At 38.5% G+C, this 23787-nt stretch overlaps 4 protein-coding genes and 2 pseudogenes across 5 annotated transcripts; 1 reads left to right on the top strand and 5 right to left on the bottom strand.

Moving 5' to 3' along the window:
* Positions 1-1689: 1689 nt before the first annotated feature.
* LOC106428370 (transcription factor DYT1-like) lies at positions 1690-2655 on the bottom strand. Its single transcript, XM_013869114.3, has 3 exons — positions 2373-2655; positions 2080-2277; positions 1690-2002 (listed from the first exon to the last, which is right to left on the bottom strand). Exons 1-3 carry the CDS (start codon positions 2628-2630, stop codon positions 1739-1741), a joined length of 720 nt encoding a protein of 239 aa, XP_013724568.2. The 5' UTR covers positions 2631-2655; the 3' UTR covers positions 1690-1738.
* Positions 2656-3710: 1055 nt separating this feature from the next.
* On the bottom strand, positions 3711-4266 carry LOC125579781 (annotated as a pseudogene).
* Positions 4267-8831: 4565 nt separating this feature from the next.
* On the bottom strand, positions 8832-12586 carry LOC106428386 (pentatricopeptide repeat-containing protein At4g21300-like). 2 transcript variants are annotated; one of them, XR_002664586.2, is made up of 3 exons: positions 9819-12586; positions 9551-9703; positions 8832-9472 (listed from the first exon to the last, which is right to left on the bottom strand). XR_002664586.2 is itself a non-coding variant. In XM_013869134.3 (2 exons), the coding sequence occupies exon 1, from the start codon at positions 12369-12371 to the stop codon at positions 9819-9821; it is 2553 nt and encodes an 850-aa protein (XP_013724588.2). In that variant the 5' UTR covers positions 12372-12586; the 3' UTR covers positions 8832-9703. The 2 variants fall into 2 exon arrangements, 1 of the variants encoding a protein (XP_013724588.2); XM_013869134.3 differs by having other exon boundaries at positions 8832-9703.
* Positions 8988-9836, top strand: LOC106428387 (protein DESIGUAL 3-like). The gene is made up of 3 exons (XM_013869135.3): positions 8988-9171; positions 9254-9459; positions 9543-9836. The coding sequence occupies exons 1-3, from the start codon at positions 9073-9075 to the stop codon at positions 9742-9744; spliced, it is 507 nt and encodes a 168-aa protein (XP_013724589.2). The 5' UTR covers positions 8988-9072; the 3' UTR covers positions 9745-9836.
* Positions 12587-12892: 306 nt separating the features above from the next.
* On the bottom strand, positions 12893-14003 carry LOC125580673 (oxygen-evolving enhancer protein 3-1, chloroplastic-like). The gene is made up of 3 exons (XM_048745591.1): positions 13615-14003; positions 13218-13513; positions 12893-13133 (listed from the first exon to the last, which is right to left on the bottom strand). Exons 1-3 carry the CDS (start codon positions 13901-13903, stop codon positions 13035-13037), a joined length of 684 nt encoding a protein of 227 aa, XP_048601548.1. The 5' UTR covers positions 13904-14003; the 3' UTR covers positions 12893-13034.
* A 7285-nt stretch (positions 14004-21288) lies between these two features.
* LOC106402624 lies at positions 21289-22763 on the bottom strand (annotated as a pseudogene).
* Positions 22764-23787: the final 1024 nt, after the last annotated feature.

Genomic DNA, 23787 nt, shown 5'->3' with positions numbered 1-23787 from the left:
TAACAATAGTTCTAGGGGATCAAATCAACCAATCAATGTTCAATTTCAAACAATCAAAATCGATTTTCAGAATTAGGGTTTAGTGTTTCGATTTTATTAACAAGCAATTTCAATTTCAGGATGATCAAATTTAATCTCAATCAATCAATTAATCACTTTAATTAATCAATAGTTTTCGAATTAGGGTTTAGGGATTTCGAAAATTTGATCTTAGATCAAAGGGATTTGATTTGAGATTCAAAACCTTTAAGGTTCTGATTTTAATTGATCAATGGATCAATCTCGATTTTTAGGGGGATCGAACTTATAGAGCTTCGATTTATTCGCTTAGGGATTGATCTATTATCCTATGGCTTTCATCTTAGAGATTATATTTTAGGGTTTCATTCTTTACAATCAACCAAATTCGATTCATTATATTCTTAGAATTCAAAATACCTTTAGTTTAGTTGTTTGTAGAAACCGGACCACCAAGAATGAACCTCGAGCTTAGACACGATCGGGACACGAGCTGACTGGGACGCGAGATGCTTCTATCGGATCGCGAGCTGATGCGAACGGGAGCTGTTGCTGTCGGATCGCGAGTTGTCCTTGATGTAGGATGGAGCTGAGTTCGTCTAGGATCAGGAACGCCTTGGGGCTGGAGCTGATCAGGTGGACACGAGCTGGAAACGGAGTCGCGAACGGATTAGGGTTCGTCGGTATCGTCGGGTTCGGATTAGGGTTCTAAAGCAAGTTGGCGCGCACTGTATCTGTGCGTGAAGGCGCGTCGGTGGTCAGATCGACAACCGGTTTGCACTGACTGATTTGTCTTGGCCAGGGCTTCGATTTGATATCTTGATCGTTTTCTGGGTCGTCACGGTTGGGAGGACGGCCTCTTCGTAGTTCCGAGGTAGTTTCCTTTTCATTTAGGGTTTTAGGGTTTTAGCGATTTGGTTTTAGGCTCAGAGTGTTAGAGGCTATCGTGCTGATAACGTGTTGTAAACTTAAGGATTTAGAACTGTAAGTTTCTGTATATTATTAATGAATAAGTGTTCCCTTTATATAGGGACTACAAGAGAGATAAATGGAAATACAATAATAGGAATGATTACAAATCATAAACATAAACGAATTAGAAAATAGGCAAGTTGTAGCCGTCTCTCTCCTCTCCAAGTCTCGCGGCCGCCTCTCACTCTCTAGGGTTGGACCGTCTCTCTCTAAGTGTATGGGCCGGTTATGGATCGGGCCGGTTATGGACGTCCACCAATTGATTTATAACATATTTAAGGTTCTTTGGGATATCTTACATATTACTAAATGAGAACTTATCTCTCCTCTTTCATTAGTTTTCATTAATTTTTTTTATGTTGAGATACACCTCTTGTTTTGAGAAATTTGTTCACAAGTCGTTCATTCTCCTTCAGAATTCATACCCACTTACATAAGTTCCGTATAAAATCCAAATTATTAATCACATTCTTATAGAGCACAACAAATTTCTAAGAAACTGCAACAATCTATGTTATCACAGGTCACAGCATCACATGAAAATGAAAAGAGAAGCCTCGACTAACTAGAAGGTTCAATCAACACTGGACTAAGGCAGAAAAACAGAGGCTAATTAACAACATTTTGCAGAAACAGATGAGATAAGATGAGGCTCTGTTTCATCTGAATCATTTCACATTAAACTAGGATTAAAAATTGTGAATCAAGGGAAATCTTTATTAGCTAGAAAAGTTCCAAGATGTATTACTCATGGATTGCTTCTCATGACTTCCAACAGAAAGTCCTTTGTCTGTTGAGGATCAACAGAGTCACCATCACATAGTCCCTGAAGTATCTGAACAGAGGAACTAATAATAATTGCTCCATTTGAAGTAGCTAGAGTAATGTCAATGATCTCAAATCCCAACAGGCACATAACCTCCATGAATTTAGTAAAGATCCCAGGTCTCTTCTCAGTTGTGATCTTTAACCAAAACTTCCTCTTCCCAATCTTACAAAACTGCACATTCTCCTGTCCAAAATAACAAAAAAAATCATCAAGAAAGATAAAAAAAGGAATCAAGAAACCGACTGATAAATAAAAAAAACCTCGATTCCCGTTTTCTTCATCTCCATTTTCAAATCAATAGCTTCAACCTCAGGTTTTATAGTATGAACCGTTTGTTGTTCATAAATCTCAAGAGGAGTTTCTTCCATTTCATGAAGCTTCTCTGTAAGATTCTCAACAATCTTCTGAAGCTCTCCTATGTAAGTAATCGCATCTTCAACAATACTCGCTTTAGTCATCTGGATAACAACAAAAAGAAAAACAAAAACTACAGCTATCATCACCAAAAAACACACACACACAATGAACAAAAATCTAAGATTGTGGATTTTACGTTTGTGACAGTTGGAACATGAGATCGCAGAGCCATAAGCCGACCATGTAGCTTCTCTCTTCTACGTCTCTCAGCTTCAAGATTTGGCGATTTGAAGCTTTCATTGACTTCATCTTCTTCCTTCTCTTTCCTTACTTGTCTCCTACGGTTAATCTTGACTGGTTCTTGAAATTTGTTTCCTCCGCCCATTATTTTTCCTTCTTCTCCGATAATTTTCACACAGAAGTGTTTCTTTTCTTGTTTATGGTTAAAAGGCATGAGTTATATAGCTGCTTCTCATGTTAAGAGAGAGAGAGAGAGAGAATCTTAGTCTCAGTTTGTTATTATTGATGTGGTTTCAGTTAGAGTCAAAGAAAGAGAATATGATTACATTTCCTTTTTTTTTTTCTCAAATTGGATTATTTTAGAACAACAAAGTGTAATACATAGTTTACTACATAAGCTGAAGGAAGAAGATATCCCCAGAAACTAAATCCCATAAGAAGGGAAACAAAAACCCATAAAAAGGGATCCTTAAACCCACACACGGGGCACATAAACAACCAGGCAAATTTCGAAACTTAAATTCCCACATTACTGAGAGCTCAAAAGAGAGCACGGAAGAGATAATAACCATGAAACTTAGAACCACCGGAAGCTTACAAGGAGATAGCCAAACGAAACGAGGATGAACCTCCAATAAGGACAGACCACCAACACATGAGAGCTTGACAACCAAACCAAAGAACAGAAACAGGTCCACCCACCAGACCACACAGCAGGATGAAGAACAATACACCTCAAATCAGACCTTTTCACCGGAGAGAAGCCAGTAGCAACCAAAGTATCCTCGGGACGCTTCACTGTTGCAAAAAAAAAGCCTCAAAGAAACATACCCCTCCGCACCAAACCGACAGATACTAAAGGGATCCAAGCACCGAAACAGCCACAAAAGACTCCAAGACCCTACAAATTTATCAACCCAAGATCCGGTAGATCTGGACCAAGAACTGAACCAACCACCGTACTATGTCAAGCGACGCACCAAGGAAGACAAGCCACCAAGGGACAAGCACAGACTACTTGAGACAGAGCCAAACTAGCACTCACCGGACTGAGAAGGAAACCCTCACCCAAAAAGACAAGAAAACAAATAAAACTTAGATTAAACTAAGGAGGCGGAGGAGATCCTCCCTCACATAGTGGCGGTGACGAGCACGGCCCACCACGGAGGGAGATCGGCAGCGGTAAAGTTTTCTTCTTCTCTTTTGTGTTCGCCAAAACGAAACGACTGAATTAATAATTTCATATGATTACATTTCCTATTATTTGTTTTTTTTTTATAAAAAAGATAAAAGAAAACAAAATAACATAACATTTTAGCATCGAAACACGATTCCTAACAGACAAAGGAATGACAACATTTCGAGTCCCATCAGTCCAAGTGAAGCTACCAAAGAAGTAACCTAAACCCAAGTTTCTTCGTGCTGTTGTTAAACACTAGAGTCTCCGGTTCAACAGCAATCTTCACACCTTCCGGAGCCTCGACCACGGCTCTATAAACCGAGTCGTGACCGTCACTTCTCCTTTGAAGGTTTGGAATCGTGATGGCTGGATAGTTAACGTCAATAACAGAAGGTAAGGGAGACGAGCATTCTGTGGGTTTTCCGGTGAGTACAGTGATTGCTGTATCATTGTAACCAGAGGCGCAGAAGTAGAAGATGTCATCATCGAGGTTCATGTCGTAAACTAGTCATGGATCTTTGGCTCTTTCCACGTTCACTAGTCCTGCACCATAGTCAAATGGATCTGCCAGTTTCCTTGGTAACCCTTCCGCAAAAATCGGTTCCCCGAATGGATCGGTCTTCCACGCTACAACAAAAACAAGAAACCGCAAGATTAGGTTAAGTGGGGGTTATTGGTTGTAGTATTTTAATGAATTTAGGATTCTTTCTTGGATTTAGAAATTTTTGATAAATACATAGATTTTAGTCAAATAAGTAGATTTCAGAATCAATGATATAGATTTCAAAATCAAAATAACTGGATTATCGTAAATCAGCCAAATAGTTAAGGAGAGATACCCTAATGATAACGTGTTAATATTATTATCCCCCGATAGTGCCTACAGGTTCTTATATCACTGTTTACATCATTATATACAAGTTGTATCTTCGTATGAAAGTGAATTAACCTCCACTCTGTATATACATAATAGACTAACCCTAAAGGGATAAAGATTGGCTATGTAGGATGTTCCAGACAAGAAACTGTTAAAGCCATGTGATGCATAGAAGAGACCATACTGTAGCATTTAAGTTCTCGTTACCTTTACATGGACACAGAAAACAAACGTCTTTGTAACTGGCTGCGGCTAACATTGTGGTTCTTGTTGTGATTCTTCCATTGATGCTCTTTTAGGGTTTTAAAGTGTTTGTTTCTTGTATTAATTTTCTAATGTATAGTAGATATTATATATAACTATGATAGACCGACCACTACGATAGAAATAGAAAACTAGGAAAATGTGGAAATTGGACAATTGGAAAAATAGAAAACTTTCAAAAGTGTGATGAGTGCTCAATGTTTTTAATTGGAAATGTTACAAGCACCCTACCGTTTATCTTTGTGAGTGCTTGTTATAATTAACGTATGCAATACATATATACGAAACTTGGTGCCGAAAAGATATTAGGAAAACCAATAATACAGATTTGTCAAAATATCAAGGTTCAACTCAATATTTGCTCCTTTGTATTTTTAACTTAAAATCATTCATAAATCCATTCAAATCTAATTTTAAATCAAATCTTCAAACAAATTATTATTATTGAATAACACCTGATTTTAAAATCTGTTTTAAAATCATAAACTAATAACAATTGAGTTGAATATAGATTTTAAAATCATATAACCAATAACGATGATTTGAATATTGATTTTAAAATCACATAACCAATAACACTAGATTTGACTTGTATTTTCAAATCCATTAAAATATATGAACCAATAACACCCCCTAAAGAATGACGTTATATTTAGGGTCGACCACCTATTTCCCCACGATAACTATTGTATACTGCTATATGTCTCCGAAACTACTGCCTCTATCTATTTGTCCCCGAAAATAAAGTTATATTTCTATTTCCCCCCGAATATATAGTTCGAAACATATTTCTCCCCAATCATCGAATTAGACGTTTAATATCGGTTTACTGTTTCAAGCGAAACCGTAAACCACTTAAAATTGATAGTTAACCAACTAAGATCCAATTAAGACTGATTTAAACCCGATTAAAGATCCAGCCTCATTATTAAAAAAAGAAAAAAAAACCAACGTCATAAACGTAAACCCAGAACCCGACCTTACGCAAAATCCCCAAATTGCTAGCGAAATGGATAAGAGATCAATGGCGTCAATCTCTGGAGCTGTAGAAAAACACAGAAGATGAGTAAAAGTCTATCAACCTCGTTCAATAAAGCCTCATCCGCCCACTTGAAGATGTGATTATCATTTTGAAGCTACAAATTAAAAACAATCACAACACTGATAATCAAAAAGAAAAATCCCAAGCACTATCTGAAACAATTACATTACCTTATTCTCTGCCGCAAATGAACATCGCAAGTATCTCTGGTATGGATTCTAGTCGGAATTGGACGTCAACGTCACCATTAGCTCACCACACCAACATTTCTTAGGAACACTGAAAAATCTTCCAGCACCTCTGGCCGAGGACCAGACGATGATCCCCTCGAATCTCCAGACGTGTTGCTCCGACCTCCAGCCATCACCTTCACAAAGATTAAAATTGATTTCAAAAGTTAGGGTTCTTACTGATTTTTGTGATTTGGGGTTTTCACAAATTTTAATGGGTCGGGTTTTGGTATGGTTAATTGACTATATTTTGGTTTATTTCGGCTCTGGTTTACATCATAGATCGGAACCGATAGTATACCGTCTAATTCGATGATTGGAGAGAAATAGGTTTCGAACTATATATTCGGGAGAAAATAGGAATTGAACTTTATTCTCGGAGACAAACAGATAGAAGCAATAGTTTCGGAGACATACAGCACTATACAATAGTTCTCGTGGGGAAATAAGTGGTCGACCCTATATATTAAGGATAAAGTCTCATATCGGAAGCTGAAAGAAAGCCTTGTAACAAGGATCAGTCCGTTTATCACCGACTAATTTTAGATTAGAAGTTTACATAACTTAATATTATTTATTTTTTCAGCTAAGGAGACAGGGCCAGTCCTGGACCATGTTGGCTCAAACATTTGCAACAGGCTCCCAAAATTTTTGAAAATATTATATAAACATAAGCCTTTCCAAAAAAAATTTTAGGCCCCCAAATTTATAAAAAAAAAAAATTTCGCATAGACATTTTCACAGGTCCCCAAAATTTTAAGGCCGGCCCTGCAAGGAGAACAAGGGTTTGGTTTTCAAGAACCTGTAGTCATGATAGCTGATTTTAAAGCAGCAGGAGACCAGTCAGGGTGTAAAGATTTGAGTAGTACGACGATTCCGGCAACAACGGGAGTGGCAACGGATGTTCCTTGAGTTATAGCGAAATCTGATTGGTATTCCTGGTTGTCATTAATGTCAGCTGATAGAAGCAACACACCAGGGGCTACGATATCAGGCTGCAACGTTAACATATCAGCCTTGTTGAAACGACAGTCAAGATTCCAAAACAAGAAGAAAAGAAAAACCTTGAGAATGGCAGGAGAGGGTGTGCACTAGGCCCTCTACATGAGAATCCTGCAGCTGTAGTTGATTTAGGATGTCCCACGAACGTTTTACCAACACTTATTCTAACCGTTGGCGAACTGAAGAGACACAGAGCAGTAAACAAACGATCAGTTTTTTAACATACTAGTATGTGACTAGGAAGCACAACAGTCTTTGAGATTTTAGAGGTCATAAACATTTCATAAAAACTTTAATAGTTTAGAGGTTTATAACTTTTTCAAGTTTTATAAAGACAGTAAGTTTCCAACACCACTGAAAAAAAAACAAGTTATAAAAAAAGGAAGAACGTTATTACATACCATAAAGGTTAAGTTGTTTCCAGAGTTATGTCTACGTAATAAGTACGGTCAAGGCTGGTTGCACCGACTGTGAATAACCATGGAGCTACATTACCTATAGGCTATAGTCAGTGCCGGCTTAACTTGTTGAAAGGCCCTGGGCAAAAAAAATTTCAAAGACCTTTTAATTAATTAATTTAATATAATTATTAAAGAGAATGTTAAACTTTTTAAAAACAATTAGCTAAACTTATTATTTTGGTTTGCAATTTAAGGTTTAAAAACTTTGATTATTATGTCTTTTAAATTTTGTCTAAAATCAACATTAAAAATACAAAAAAAAAAACTGTCATGTTGTTAAAAAAAAATATAAATCTGGATCTTTATTATTAGTGAATGGTACATCATATCATATTTAGGTGGGCTCTGGAGCAGGTGTACTGGTTGCGTCCTCATTAAACCGGGTTTGATGATAATAAGCGCACAGATTGTTTGTTGTTATGTCTTTTTGTAAGTAGATTAGATTTAGTTAATTATGGGCCTTTTTAATAATCAAACCAATTAAAAAGGACCTATAGAATAACACTAAAAGAAATTATGGACTCATGGACCCTGGGCAACCGCCCATGTTGCCCTACCCAAGAGCCGGGACTGGCTATAGTGTAAGCTTCAGAGCCTGAGTTACCAGCTCCAGCTGTAACAGGAATACCCTTAGTCATCGCATGGAACGACCCAATCTCAAGATTTTGCTCAATGTCGTTAACGTTAAATGGACGAAAAGGAGGTCCGCCCACGCCTATTGAAACCGACAATACATCAACGCCATCTTTGATGGCTTCATCAAATGCCTTAACAAAATCCCATATCACAGTAGAAAGATCCCATATCACAGTAGTCTCACAAATGTTTACTTTCTTACAGCATCAAAGAAACACATAATATCAGACATGTCATCACCGCCTTCTCGTGCTTTGCAGAATCCGTTACTCTTTTGACGTTAGCCACGACATGGACAACGAGACGTTATTAGCTTTGTTTGAAGCTTGTTTATTTGGCCCATTCAGCCCATCTTAATGTATTGGGTCAAAGCGACTGAAAGACGCATATTTGGGGAGAACTAAGCGTTTCCAACCGCAAAAGTTTCTTCTTCTTTGCTTGGCTGCTTTGTTAAGAATCCGAATATTAAAAAGTTTTTCAAATATTAACATGGAAGACAGGAATAAAGAACACTAATACAGTTAAGCAATTGGATTTAAAAGCATACAATTAAGCAATTGGCCAAAAGAGATCTTTTTGAGGACATGGCCATTAATAAATTTTCATTAGTGCCTCGAAAAATATTTAGACTTTCTCTAGAATAATTTCTGTGAATTATGTGTCCTTTAAAATACTTATAAAAGTTCAAATATCAATGGAAAAAAAAAGTTTTTACGTCAAGGATCACAGCTAAACTTTTATTCTCTAACATGATCTTTACTAAAAATGCAAGAAAGGAAACTGATGTTCTACTTTATTCTTATTCCATCCAACCTAGAGAGTGTAAAGCTTAAAACTCTATCCGCCCATAAATACAAAGGGCAAGTTTCTACTTCAACAACAACAACAACAACAACCCTTTCTTCTTCTTTGTTTGCTGGTAAGAACTTGTTTCATTGCGGATCAAAGGCTGTAAGAAGGAAAAATGTCAAGGAATGTAGGGCTCTTCATCTGCATCTTGATCCTAGCCATGGATGTTTCAGCTGGCATTCTTGGCATTGAAGCCGAATTAGCTCAGAATAAGGTACATTACATACACACACCCACACACACCAAAACTCTATAGTAGTTGCAGATTTCGCTAATTTGATTATTTGGAGATGCAGGTGAAGCATTTGAAGATGTGGATATTCGAGTGTAGAGACCCAAGTCACTCCGCCTTCAACTACGGCTTAGCTGCATGTATCCTTTTGGTGTTAGCCCATGTAACGGCTAATTTTCTAGGTGGATGTCTCTGTGTTGTGTCAAGACAAGACCTTGAAAAATCCTCTGCCAACAAACAGCTCGCCGTGGCTTCTCTGATATTCTCCTGGTAAGCCCAAACACTACATAAACAGAACAATGTGTGAATCCTTTTTAATATGACTAAAGATCCTTTTTCTGTGTGTTTCTCAGGATCATACTGGCAATTGCATTCTCCCTGTTGATCGTAGGGACGATGGCAAACTCAAGATCGAGGAGAGGTTGTGGGATTTCACATCATCGGGTTCTGTCCATAGGAGGAATCCTCTGTTTCATTCACGGGCTTTTCGCTGTTGCTTACTACATCTCTGCAACTGCTTCAACACGAGAACAGACACACACTGGCCATGCTTGAATAAAAATTTGTAGACCACTTTTTCATAAAACTTAACCCAATGTTTAAATCTGACTAAAAGATATATAATATACCTATACGTTGTTTGCATCTACCATTCCTTTCTCTGCTGGATTTAGTTTTCTCGATGAATGTGGATGCATTGGAAGGTAAGGCTGTGAAACATAGCCTTCTAGCTTCAGCTCTTCGAGAAGTAAATTTAGTAAAGAATGCATATGTGAATAGTCACGATGATTTTCATCGCCGGAGACAAACGAATGGTTTGTTTTGTTGATTTCGATCCAACTAGTACCGGGGACTTTCTCAACTCCTCTCTCTTTCATTATACTTCTTGCTTTAGTCACACCTCCCCATTCTCCAGCATCAGCATGTGCGTTTGAAATCAAAACATAATAACCAGAGTTCCCCGGATCCAAATCCATTAACCTCCTCGAAGCAACTTTAGCAAGCTCAACATTCTTGTGAAGCCGACAGGCTCCAAGTAACGTTCCCCAGACTCCTCCATCTGGAGCAAACGGCATTCCCTTAACGGTTTCATAAGCTTCTTTCAACCGACCAGCTCGTCCAAACAGATCAACAAGGCAAGCGTAATGCTCCTGCTGCGGTTGGATTCCGTAATCATCAGTCATGGATCTGAAGAAACGAACTCCTTGGTCCACATCACCAGCGTGACAAGAAGAAGATATTATCTCAAGAAACGTGATTTGATCAGGACGTACTCCGTTGTCTTCAACCATTTCACGAAACAGACGGAGAGAATCTTTTAACCTCCCGTGGTTTCCATACGCAGCGATGATGGTGTTCCACGAAACGATGTTCTTCTCTTCCATCCTCTCGAACACGTTCATTGCGGATTCAAGGTTTCCGCATTTAGCATACATACCTATCAACGTACTCTCGCTATACACATCAGAAGCAAGTGAACAACGCTTTATCATGAAACAGTGAATAGCTTTCCCAAAGCTTTGTGAAGATACGCTAGCACAAGCAGAGAGGACACTTGAGATACTAACACAATCAAAACCTATCCCCGAAACTCCCATCTGACGGAAAACATCAATAGCCGCACTCGGATCATCGCTCTGAGCGCAGCGTGTGATCATCGAGTTCCACGAAACAATATCCTTCTTGGAGAGTCTCCTAAAAATCTCATGAGCAAGATCCATTCTTCCACACTTAGCATACATGTCGATAACAGCAGATCCAACATTGCACCTCTTGTCGAAACCGTTCTTGATGATGAACCCATGAAGCTCCCTCCCGAGTTTCAATGCTAACAAACCGCCAATAACCGGTAGAATAGACACCAGAGTTATCTCATTTGGACTTATTTCTACATCAACCAGCCGCCTAAACATCTCTAATGCATCGGTAACCAAGCCGTTATGCAAATACCCAGAGATCATCGCCGTGACGACAACAACATCGACTGAGTTACACTGTCTGAAAATCTTTCGCGCCGTCGAAACACCTCTACACTTAAAATAGGCATCAATAAGAGCACTCGTTAAAAAGACATCTAACGGTACGCTACGTCTCACGATATAACAATGAATTTGCCTACAATGCTCAAGGCTCTCAAACCTAGAGACTGATGGAAGCAAACTAGAAAACGTGATGGCATCAGGTAAGACACGTGAAGATACCATCTCAGAGAAACAAACTAAGCTTTCTTCCATTAGCCCATTCTGAACATATCCCGATATCATGCAGTTCCATGTCACCGTATCAGCACGAGACATCATCCGAAACAACTTACACGCATCATCAAACCTCCCACATTTTGAATACATAGATAGAAGCGAGTTTTTGATGGAGCCTTCGAATTCAAAACCGGAAACAAACGCTAGACCATGAAGCTGAACTCCGAGATCAATCAACGACTTAGAGGCACACACCGATAAAACACAATCGAAAGTAACAACATTGGGACTAATCTCATCCATCCTCATCGCACTAAACCATTTAACAACACTATCTAAATCTCCACCCTTTGCATACCCGTTAAGCATCACATTCCATATAACACAATCTCTCTTCCCTACTTTACCAAACAACTCACTCGAGGCATCGATCTTTCCGTACTCGAGGTAAGCTTTGATCAACGAACTCGCCACAAACTCGTTACACTCCATCCCACGACGAGAAACCGTATCTTTGAGAAACTCAACCCCTCTGAGATTCTTCAGAGCAACACAAGCTTTGACCAAACAAGGGAAAGTGGATACATCGGGACTAACTCCAAACATCACCATCTTGAAGTAAAAAGACAAAGCTTGATTCATTAAACCGACTCGAACGAAGCTGGTGATGATCGAGTTCCAGGGCCTGGTGCTGCCACGTGGCAAATCAAGTCTGTGAAACATTTTGCCGCAATCCGAAAAGCTTCCACACATTGCGTACATCCCTAAGATCCTCTCGTCGATGTAGCTTTCGCCGGAGATTCTGCTAGCGATTAGAAAGGCGTGGACTTGCTTGCCTTGACGAAGGAGGGTTGGGTCGGAGCATGATCGTAGAAGCAATGTGAGGCGACGAGGGAGAGATTCTCCGAGTAATTGAGACGAATGTCGGATTGAAAGGGAAACGATCGGTGGCGAGAACCGCTTAGCGACGGAGGAGATACTCATAGGTCGGAGAAATCACGACGTAGAAGCTCAATCAATGTCTGCTTCCGATCAGCAGAGACAGGGAGATAGAATAGTGCGAAGAGAAGAACCAATAATTAGCAATTTCGTCATCGGGAACTCACTGAGACAGCGAGTGGCCCTCGACGACGACGGAGAAGTGGCGCGCGGTGAATTAGGGTAGAGGGAGAAGTAGAGTACAAACACGTGACATGAAAAATGAGAGATGGGCCTCTGAGTCCGCACTATTCAGGCCCAATTAAAGTTATATCACTGGCACTGACTACAGAATCTGCTCTAATCACAGAGGATTAAGCTAGAAGGAGACAAATTTCATCGACAAGTCTTGTTTAACTACACACCTAACATACGTTTTTTAAAGAAATGTACGATTTTAATTTTAATTTAATATTTATGATTTAACATATTGCACATCTTTATAAATTTAACCTGATGGAGTATGATTTAAAGAAATGTACAATTTAAATTTAAATTTAGTATTTATTTGGTGGAGGCAAAGCAAATGCATACACAAGAAATTTACCATTGTTTTAAGGGTAAGAACTTGAAACACAAATTCGGATTCAGGGATTTGAGTTTAAGTACTCAGGAAACAAAAATCAAGAAGCAATAGATTTACAAAGAAAAATCCAAACATTGAAATGGTTAACCAAGCTTGGCAAGAACATCGTTCAAAGTAGATACAGTTTCTGAATAGTACTTCTCAGCATCCGGAGTACTCTTCTTCTTCGCCGCATAATCCAACTATACAAAGATAATCAATCATCAACAAACTTGCTTTCCAAGTAATCTACTGAAATAAGCTTATGAGTGAGGTGAGAAACTTACGTTGTTGATGGTATCGAAGAGCTTCCCGGTGAGTTCCTTAAGTGACTTCTTCTCATCCTTGGATTTGGCGGAGATGATTGTGTTAAGGTCATAACGAAGATAAGAAGCCCTGAGACGGAGATCGTTCTGAACATATGGCCAAGCTTTCTTGTCGATCAGTGACTTCACATTCACAATCTCCTTCGCAGATTCTTTGGCTCTAGCCACAGCTTCCGTTGGTGGCAATGGCTGTAAATAAAACCTTTCCTTCAACGCAAGTCTCAGATCTCTTGCTTGGTCTGAGTTATCCGTCCCAGCTGCTCACCAACAAAACACACACATTGTGTTATCTACCTGTCTCTCTGTCCTAATCAGACGACGTCTCTGAATAGTACTTAATCAGTTTAGTTTAACTTACGAAGACCACCGGAGGGAGGTGGAGGAGGGCCGATCTTGATCGGAACAGCATCGGCAAGGACAGCCTGAACAAACGAGCCACCGGCTAAACCAGCAGCCACGAGCCCGATCACAGACCTTCGAGTAGTCTCTGGCGCCGCCTCGCTCTGCTGAGCTCTGACGACAAGTCCTGATCTTTGAGGCACCGTCACTCTTCCGGTTATGTTGAGACGGCTAGAGCCGTTGATCTTCACGCTTCCTTCGAGAACGGCAGGAGATGTGACACGTAAGCCAACACCCATCGAAGCCATTTTTTATTTATTTTGTTTCTTAGAGACGAAAGTTGATGTGATGATTATTGGTTGTGAATATATATGGTTGGTTGGTTTCGTTTTCGGACAAAGAACACCTTATCTGCACTTTCGAGTATTTGGATATCGTTTTAACCACTGGTTTACAGCCACGTGTCATCATATTCTTCCTTGTGTCTGGCCATGCTGGATTGAGATTAAAACAGTATGGGCAAATGGGCCCATTATTTTAGTTCATCGGCCCAAATAAACCTGATGATTTTGAAATTTATCAGAACTTTTGTGCTCAAAAAATTTTCTCTCGTGGGTTTTGACACAACTCTCTTCTACTGTAACCTCTTAAAACTGGTTTACTAACATTTATTTCGAAACTATATGATTATGGAACAGCTTGTTGACTTAGCAATGTAGCTTTCTCCATGTTTCATTTGCTTACAGAACATTACACTTAACACAAGACTACAAAACACGCAACTGTGACATATAACCTGTTGCTTCCGGTCAAGATCTTGTTGGAGATAAGCTTCAACGTTGCTAAAAGGAATGCACAAAGAAAAAGAAGTTATCATTAAGTGTAATTAGGATAACTAGAAAAGTAAGTTATCCTTAAGTGGAATTAGGATAACTAATTAAAGCTATTAGAATTAGGAAAAAGGAAAGACCTAATTCGTTGTGTAATAGGTTAAGTTAAGGATCCCTATTACATATATAAGGAGATCTAATGTAAGATGATCTCATAAGAAAGATAAGAGCTTGTGTTTAGTTTTTGAGAAGTTTTCTAAACATTAATAAAGGAAGAACTCTTTATTAAAACTATTGTGTTCAACGCCTAGAACTAGGGTTGAATGTGTTATCGTATTGGGTTACACCTTTGTTCTTGGTTACTTTATTTGGTATCATAGCTCCAGGTTTGATTCATTGAAGAAGTTTCACCGAAGAAATGAGTGATTCAAAATCAACATCAAAGACAATGGAGGTCGTGCCTTCCACGGTGGTATGTCCGATGTTATCTTCAACGAACTACACGGTATGAGCGATGAGAATGAAGGTGTTATAGAGGTGGTGAGTTTGTAACACTACGTACGGATAGAGGTGGTGAGTTTACATCAAAAGAGTTTCAAGAATTCTGCAACAACAGTGGTATAAGACGTCATCTCACAGCTCCATATACCCCACAACAAAACGGAGTGGCGATAGGAGAAATCGCACACTCATGGAGATGACAAGGAGCATTCTAAAGGCTATGAGTGTTCCTAATTACTTATGGGGAGAAGCAGTTCGTCATGCCACATATCTGATTAACCGAGTTCCCACAAGAGCTTTAAAGAATCAGAATCCATATGAATGCTTGAGAGGAAAGAAACCGAGCATAGGGCATATCAGGGTGTTTGCGTGTCTTGCACACGCTAAGGTCGACTCTTGACAGCTCAAGAAACTTGATGATAGATCACAAGCACCGGTTCATCTTGGCATTGAACCTGGATCTAAAGCTTATCGACTCTACAATCCGAGCTCTAGAAGAATAGTTGTAAGTCGAGATGTGATCTTTAATGAGAAGGAGTGTTGGAATTGGAAGGGAGCTAACAAGGAAGAACATAGCGAACCTGGTATGTTTAGGATGTCATGGGGAGCTACAATAGACGACGGACATGGTTCATTCGTGATTGGAAGTCAACATGAAGAACATGCTGCTGAAGAGACTGAGGCACATCAACCAGAATATGTTCAAGTCAATCCAGACGTTGAACAGATCGAACCACAACCTAGGCGCTCATCACATCAATCAGCTCGTCCTAGCTATCTTGAAGACTACGTGTTACTAGTCGATATTGAGTGTGAGTATCTACTTCTTGCACTCAATGACGAACTAATCAACTTTCAAGAAGCCATCAAACTTGTTCAATGGAGAAAAGCTTGCACATACGAGATTGATTCTATTGAGGAGAATGAGACGTGGGTGCTAGTAGACAAACCAGCCGGAGTAAAAGTTATTGGCTTCTAGTGGATCTTTAAAATCAAAAGGAATGCAGATGGCTCAATCAACAAGTATAAGTCAAGACTCGTGGCTAAAGGATATGTTCAAGAACATGGAATTGACTTTGAAGAGGTGTTCGCACCAGTTGCTCGTATTGAGACGATCAAATTGCTATTCGGTTTAGCTGCTGCAAACGGATGGGAGATCCATCACTTGGCCGTGAAGACAATGTTCTTACATGGAGAATTGACAGTTGATGTGTACGTATCTCAGCCTAAAGGATTTGAAAAGAGGGGAGAAGAACATAAGGTTTTCAAACTTCGAAAGGCTTTATACGGACTAAGGCAAGTTCCATAAGCCTGGAACACGAAGCTTGATCAAGTATTGAAAGGATTAAAGTTTCAGAAGTGCTCCAAGGAAAGTTCAGTATACCGAAAGGAAGAAGGAAGCAAAATATTGATACTTGCCATCTATGTGGATGATCTTTTTGTCACCGGAAACTCTTTGAAGACAATCATGGAGTTCAAGGAATCCATGTCTCGACAGTTTGAGATGTCTAATCTTGGAAGACTCACATATTATCTTGGCATTGAAGTGAAGCAGAGCTCAAAAGGAATTGAGATCAAGCAAGAAGCATATGCGCAAAGGATATTAGTGGAAGCAGGGATGGACACTAGTAATCCAACTCACATACCCATGGAATTTGGTCTGAAGCTGTCTAAAGCACTTGAAGATGCCGAGATTGATGCAACTCTCTACAGGCGAAGGATTGGATGTCTAAGATACCTCTTGCACACAAGACCAGACTTATCATTCTCGGTTGGAATGTTAAGTAGGTACATGCATTCTCCACGTGAGTCACATGGCAATGCATTGAAGCAGCTGCTAAGGTATGTGCGAGGTACAATCGGATATGGTTTGGTGTTTAAGCATGGAGGACCTCAAAGACTCATTGGGTACAGCGACATCAGTCACAACACGGATCAAGATGATGGAAGGAGCACGACAGGACATCTGTTTTGCTATGATAAAACGCCAATAACATGGTGTTCTCAGAAGCAAGAAACAGTGGGTTTGTCATCTTGTGAAGCTGAATTCATGGCTGCAACGGAAGCTGCGAAGCAAGCGATTTGGCTTCAAGAATTGTTGAGTGAAATCACGGGAAGGAAGTGTGTGAAGACAACATTATATGTTGACAACAAATCTGCCATTGCACTCGCCAAGAATCCAGTGTTCCACCGGCGAAGCAAACACATTCACAAACGATATCATTTTATTCGGGAATGTGTTGAGAAGGAACATATCGACGTTGAACACATTGCAGGAAGTGTTCAAGGCGCGGACATCTTGACCAAGGCGTTAACAAAAATCAAGTTCAAAGAGATGAGAGAGCTGATTCGAGTTCAAAGCCTTAGCAATGGAAGCTTGAAGCTTAAGGGGGGAGAATGTTGGAGATTAGCTTCAACATTGCTAAAAAGGAAGTCATGAAGAAAATGAAGTTATCCTTAAGTGGAATTAGGATAACTAACTAAAGCTATTAGAATTAGGAAAAAGGAAAGACCTAATTCATTGTGTAATAGGTTAAGTTAAGGATCCATATTACCTATATAAGGAAATCTAATGTAAGATGATCTCATAAAAAATATAAGAAATATAATAGCTTGTGTTTAGTTTTTGAGAAGTTTTATAAACATTAATAAAGGAAAAACTCTTTATTAGAGCTATTATGTTCAACGCCTAGAACTAGGGTTGAACGTGTTATCGTATTGGGTTACACATTTGTTCTCGGTTACTTTAGATCTTAACTATAGGTACATCCACAAATTATTAAATTTTACAAAAAAAAAACATATAAACATTACAGTGCCATTTTGCTCCAAATTTCCCTCTTACATAGAGTCATAGAGATCAATTTAGAGCCTCTTAGTGTTGCAGAAAAAAAAACAAGAAAAATGAAACTGATGATTTTGTTTTGTAATTTAGGATCAGAAACAATATCGTTAACATGGCAGCTTGAAACCCATGTCCTTGCCTGTCACATAATCAGTCCATACATCAAGAGCTCCAAAGCTAGTCATTAAGATTGTGCTCAGAGACATCCGGTTCCCACAGAAAACACTATAATTGAAGCTTTTCAAAACTGAGCTACTGCCTTTTGAAATAAAACAAGACCGAGAAGAGAAGCAAAGAAAAAAATCAAGGAGAACAAGTAAGCTGCTTCTGTGTTTTGCATTCCAAGTAGCAGGAGAACAAGAAAGATACCATCAGTTTTCAAACATAAGAAGGAGACAAGAAAGATACCATCAGTTTTCAAACAGAACCATCAGTAAACTTTTGTCCAAAAAAGAAAGAACCATCAGTAAACATACCAAAGAAACATAGTTTATAGGCAAAAGAAGCATAGAACAGAGTTTATAGGATCACATAGCTACGATCGGGCCAGCAATGCCATCTTTAATGACCCTACCCTTCTTCTTCTTCTTCTTCTCAGGGTCCAGGATTTTCTTGGGTAAGCGTGTAAGACTCAGATCTGTCTCCGGGGTAAAAGTAAAACAGTAGAGGTTTATACCTTTCAGCTCAAAATCGTATAACTGCTGTTCTCCTCCCCCATCGAGCTGAATTGTTTTGTCCATCCTCATTCTTGTGATCACGATCCTTTCTTCTTCTTTCAAGCCTAGTTCTTGGAGGTCGTGGTAAAGCTCGTCTTTATGACACCATATCGTTGGTGGTTGTTTTTCAGTAGGCTCAGACTCATCGTCTTCTTCTTCGTACCTTGCTCGTGGGGAAAAGAACACGTAGCCTGTGGCGTGAGTAGTAGGAGTCTTGAACACGTCAGGTTTGTTGGAGGGTACAATTGTGAATATGCTGTTATCTGTCAGAACCAGTATTCCCACAGCACATTCAAACATCAATTTGTTCACCAGAGCCTTTCCACATTAGTTTTCTATCTCATCAACCGAACAGAACCCACCAACCACTTCACACGCTGCTATCGACGAGCCAGAGAACTTATGAGCAAAGGCTCAGTGTTCCCCACAGCAATACATGCTCTGGGGACTCCTGGGATATAACACCCATGTAATGTGCATATCTCAGTGAAACTCCTCCCGATAAGAGGAGTGATTGTCTGCAAAACACAGCCAGCAAGAAGATCTTACAATTAAAAGGGACTAGCTAACGAGAGAGATACGTTGAACAAAGGAGGTACCAATAGCTGATTAACAAACCCTAACAGTCCCATTTGGGCCTAAAAATACATTAAAGGGCATGATTAACCTAATCATAATCCTAATCATCTGTAATCTACGAGCTCAAGCCCAAAACCACTGAATATTAACAAAGTGATTAAGTGAAACCTAATCCTGTTAATCATCCCTTCCGAAAACTCAGGATAAAACGCATCTTGTATAGGAAAAAGTCTCTCTCGTGCGACTCTATCGACGAAAGGTCACAACCAGCGTTTTATAACCGTCTTTCACATTCCGGCGGCTTAGGCCGTCGGATTCCTCATTCCCTTTGATTCTTATTTTCCACAAGCGTTTCAGTCATGTCCATGATGTGGTTTTTGGTATTAATATCGGGGTTTGGTTTGATGCCTAAACGACGTCTTCATCCGTTCAGACCACTCTACTCTTGGCTTCTCCTCTGGTCCTTCTTTGTGTTACAGAAAAGAAGAACAGAGCATCTGAATAGGATAAACGGGTTTGGTTCCTCCTGTGGTGAGTGTTGTTCTCCGATGATTAACCGTGGAACAGTTATGGTTAGTCTAGTCAGGATATTTCTGGTGCACTTGTTGCACGGTTTCATTCTTCCTCCGGGCAATTCTACCGGCGGTCGTTTATTGATTATAGAGAACCGGAGATCCTTATCGTTTATGCCATACGATGATGTTCGGTCTCTTTCTATTAGTTATGTTGTGTTAGCATGGATAATCCATGTGATCCGCTACAAACTCGTCATCTCCGTGAAGAATCCGTTGATTTTTCATGATGTTCAAAGTACAAAACTTCGGTTCATGAAAGGGATTGAGTATACATTCTTAAGATATTTGTGGTACATTGAATGGCGAATTTGGGATCCATGCATAACTAATTCAAAGAGGAGAGTTGGCTCAAGGCGTGAGATTTATTATCAACAAAGTCATGGTGGGGTTTCTACAAAGTCAACAATATTATCAAGAACACAGATACGGACTAATGGGTACCGTGTCGACGTTTCAAAGCAAGTCCGAGATATAATGGATTTTTACTCTACGATATGGGAAAAGAATAAAATGCCAAAATGGCATACCTATCGTATAAGAGACGAATTATGGAGAAGGAAAGTAACAAATCATATATTCTGTTAGCGTGTAATGCTTACTGCAAAAGAAAGCAACGTCAATCTTCACTTCGGCAAATACTTTGTCTCCAGCATATGTCGCATATATCTGCTTATGTAATAAATTGTATCTTATTTTTTTTTTTGTATACGATTTTGTAACTCTACTTGTACTTTGGAATATCAATAAAATTTGTTTAGCCGGAAAAATAAAACGCACCTCGTCTCCCGTAAGAGAAGGATTTGTAGATGCAAGAGCCACGTCCGTTTCAAGCCCTCCCTCTTCATCGAATCAGGCTCCCGAAGATTTCTTCCCGATCGCTGCTTCAAACGGCTGATTCATCTTCAATCCTAATCGAAAATCAAATTTAACAGATCTGAAGCTTGATAGGCTTGATAGTCACGAAATCAATCAATAGTTTCTAAGATGAGAAAAGCGATCAGATCGTTTGGCGAACCTTTTAGGAGTCGTTACGGAGTACTCAGATCCAGAAGCACGAATCAATCGCGATCGCTTTTGTGTGAGAGATGATAGACGAGAGACGAGGGGATCAAAGCGTTTGAGAGAGGTTCGTAGTCTATTCTGAAAATACTGATATGCCCCTGCGTTTTGCGTTTTAGAGAGGTTCGTAGTTTATTTTGTGATTGATTAGTTTTCAATAAATGTTAAATACTTAAATGGACAATTCTCTCAATTAGCATTTTTTAAGTTTTTATCACAAAAATAACACTAAAAAAAAATAAAATGACCAAAATGAACCTTTTTTATTTTGAAATTTTTAATATTTAATATTTATTTTTAAAAATTTGAAACTCTATCCCAAAATCCCACTCGTTAACTCTAAACTTTAAATCTAGATTAGTTAACCTTTGGTATAAGTGCATATTTACCTTTTAATAAAACTTATTTTGGTCTTTTTTTTTTTTGAAATCTAATTTTGTAAAAAATAAATGGCTATCTAAAGGAATTTCTATACTTCTTAAATCATCTGTAATTCGTTAAACTCAATGAATTTTTCTTGAAGGTTAGGCAATTGATTGTTATTGATCTTTCTAAATAAAGGCAAGCTAGATGATTCTCACTCACAACTACTTTAATTTTTCATGTGGTAGTAATAATATGTTAAGGCTATACAAAAGTTTGAATCAGACAAAGCCTAAACAGTTAATAACACTGTATAAATTACATTATAAAAAATCAATAACCGAGTGAGAACCGGGACTGTTAAATGTAAAACTGCGGAGGCTTTGGAGGAAACAATTGAACCAACTTTACTGATTTCTATTTACTCTTGTCTGTGTCATCTCGACAAATAATTTGACATTTTTCATGCATCATCAAAATCCAACTGATTTATTCTTTGGAGCCTGTTCGATGCAATGAAGCTGGATCCATTTCTTGGCAGCTATAGTAAGTTAAGAAGCACCTTGTAGCACATAGTTCACGATTTGATAGAGGAATAACAACACTTCTCATTCTTTTGTGTGTCCACTTGGTAGCACTGGCACATGACACGATTTTCAATTATGGCACGCAAGGAGCTCCTACGTATAGACACTATCAACTCATCATCTCCATTGAGCTTTGAAAAAAAAAGCAATAGATTCAGACGCAGTAAGATTCTGGTATGTGGAAGATCAACCAAAAGAGGCAGCTTCAATAAGAAAGAACATGCGTGGAGGCATTCACCTTTGCCGTGACCTTGTGAAAACAAAAACACAAACCACGGCTGAAACTTTGTTAAACATCTATCCAAACTTGGTACGAAGCCCTTGTTGGGATAAACTTGAAAGAAGCTTAAGAGAGAAGCAATCCTGATCCTAAAGAGATAATGATGAAGTGAAGAGATAATGATGAGTTTAAGATATATTCACTTATGAGAATAATTATAAAATTAGGATTGTAAACATCTATATATAAAGATGTCGAGAGAAAGATGAGATTTGAGAGAGATTTGTGATTGTGAGAAGCTTAAGTTTTTGAGCTAGTTTTCTTAAGCAATATGAGAGTTCTTGTGATTACATTCTTAAAGCTTTGTGACAATAGCCCTGAGACAGAGATCGTTCTGAACATACGGCCAAGCTTTCTTGTCGATCAGTGACTTCACATTCACGATCTCCTTCGCAGATTCTTTAGCTCTAGCCACAGCTTGGTTTGAGTTATCTGTCCCAGTTGCTCACAGACAAAACACACATTGTTATCTAATCTCTATGTCCTATGATGTCTCTGAATAGTACTTAATCAGTTTAGTTAACTTACGAAGACCACCGGAGGGAGGTGGAGGAGGGCCGATCTTGATCGGAACAGCATCGGCAAGGACAGCCTGAACAAACGAGCCACCGGCTAAACCAGCAGCCACGAGCCCGATCACAGACCTTCGAGTAGTCTCTGGCGCCGCCTCGCTCTGCTGAGCTCTGACGACGAGTCCAGACCTTTGAGCCACCGTTATTCTTCCGGTTACGTTGAGACGGCTAGAGCCGTTGATCTTCACGCTTCCTTCGAGGAACGGCGGGAGATGTGACACGTAAGCCAACACCCATCGAAGCCATTTTTTTAATGTTTTAGATGACGAAAGTTGAACTGATGCTTATTGGTTGTGAATATATACGGTTGGTTGGTTTCGTTTTCGGACAAAGAGCACCTTAGAGCATGATTGGATTTGTTATGCTGGATCTACGTAAGATAAGATACGGTCTTTTAGCTTTTAACTAAAAAAAAACTAAGAGAAGTCTTTTAGAGCATTATTATTGGGGTTGCTAAAAGGGGGTTTCTTTCAAAAAAAATAATATGTGGTCCAACAAAACCATAAAAATCAGTCTCTAAAGTCATTAAATAACAACCCCTTGTGGTGGGTTTTTTGCACTGTTCGCGGGCTCTACCGATACGTGGCGGTCCGCCATTGGTGCGCTTTTTAATTTTTTTAATCAGACAAAAAAAAAAATTTTAGAAACATTTAAATGGATTTTAGGTATAATGGTGCTCTTATATTTCTTATTTAAGAGACGTCTCTTAGCTTTTTTAGTTAAACTAGATTTTTAAACTTAACTTATATTTAAAAATAAATTTTATTAAATATTATAGATTTTACTATTTTCTTACTAATATTTAATATAGATTTGATATATATTAAATCAATTTATATAAAATTGTATAATTATCAAAAATTTAGCCTAAACAATATTTATAAAATTTGTATATATATAAGAAACTAATGATCTTACGATTAGATATTTAAATTTTAAAAAAATTATAGAAATTTTTGGAAGGTTTAGTAATACAAATTGTATAATTATACAAAAATAATAATATTTCAAAATTTAAAAAGTTAAATATGAATATATATTTTTTATATGAATTATTACCATATTTTAAAAAAATTTACCAAAAAAAAATATCAATATTAAATGTAATATATGAATTATTACCATATTCTAATAAGTTTGCCAAAATATAAATTAACATTAAATGAAATTATCCATGTCATATTTTTCCGGAAACCATGTCTTCAATTTCATTAGCCATGTCATATTTGTTTTGTGAAATTGATTGTAAAAAGAACATGTGGTAAAATCATTTCGTAATTATAGT

The sequence above is a fragment of the Brassica napus genome, chromosome C1 (assembly GCF_020379485.1).
Source record: "Brassica napus cultivar Da-Ae chromosome C1, Da-Ae, whole genome shotgun sequence".
Taxonomy (NCBI): Eukaryota; Viridiplantae; Streptophyta; class Magnoliopsida; order Brassicales; family Brassicaceae; genus Brassica; species Brassica napus.
Note: the sequence above shows the minus strand (reverse complement) of the source record. Positions and strands in the feature narration are given on the sequence as shown.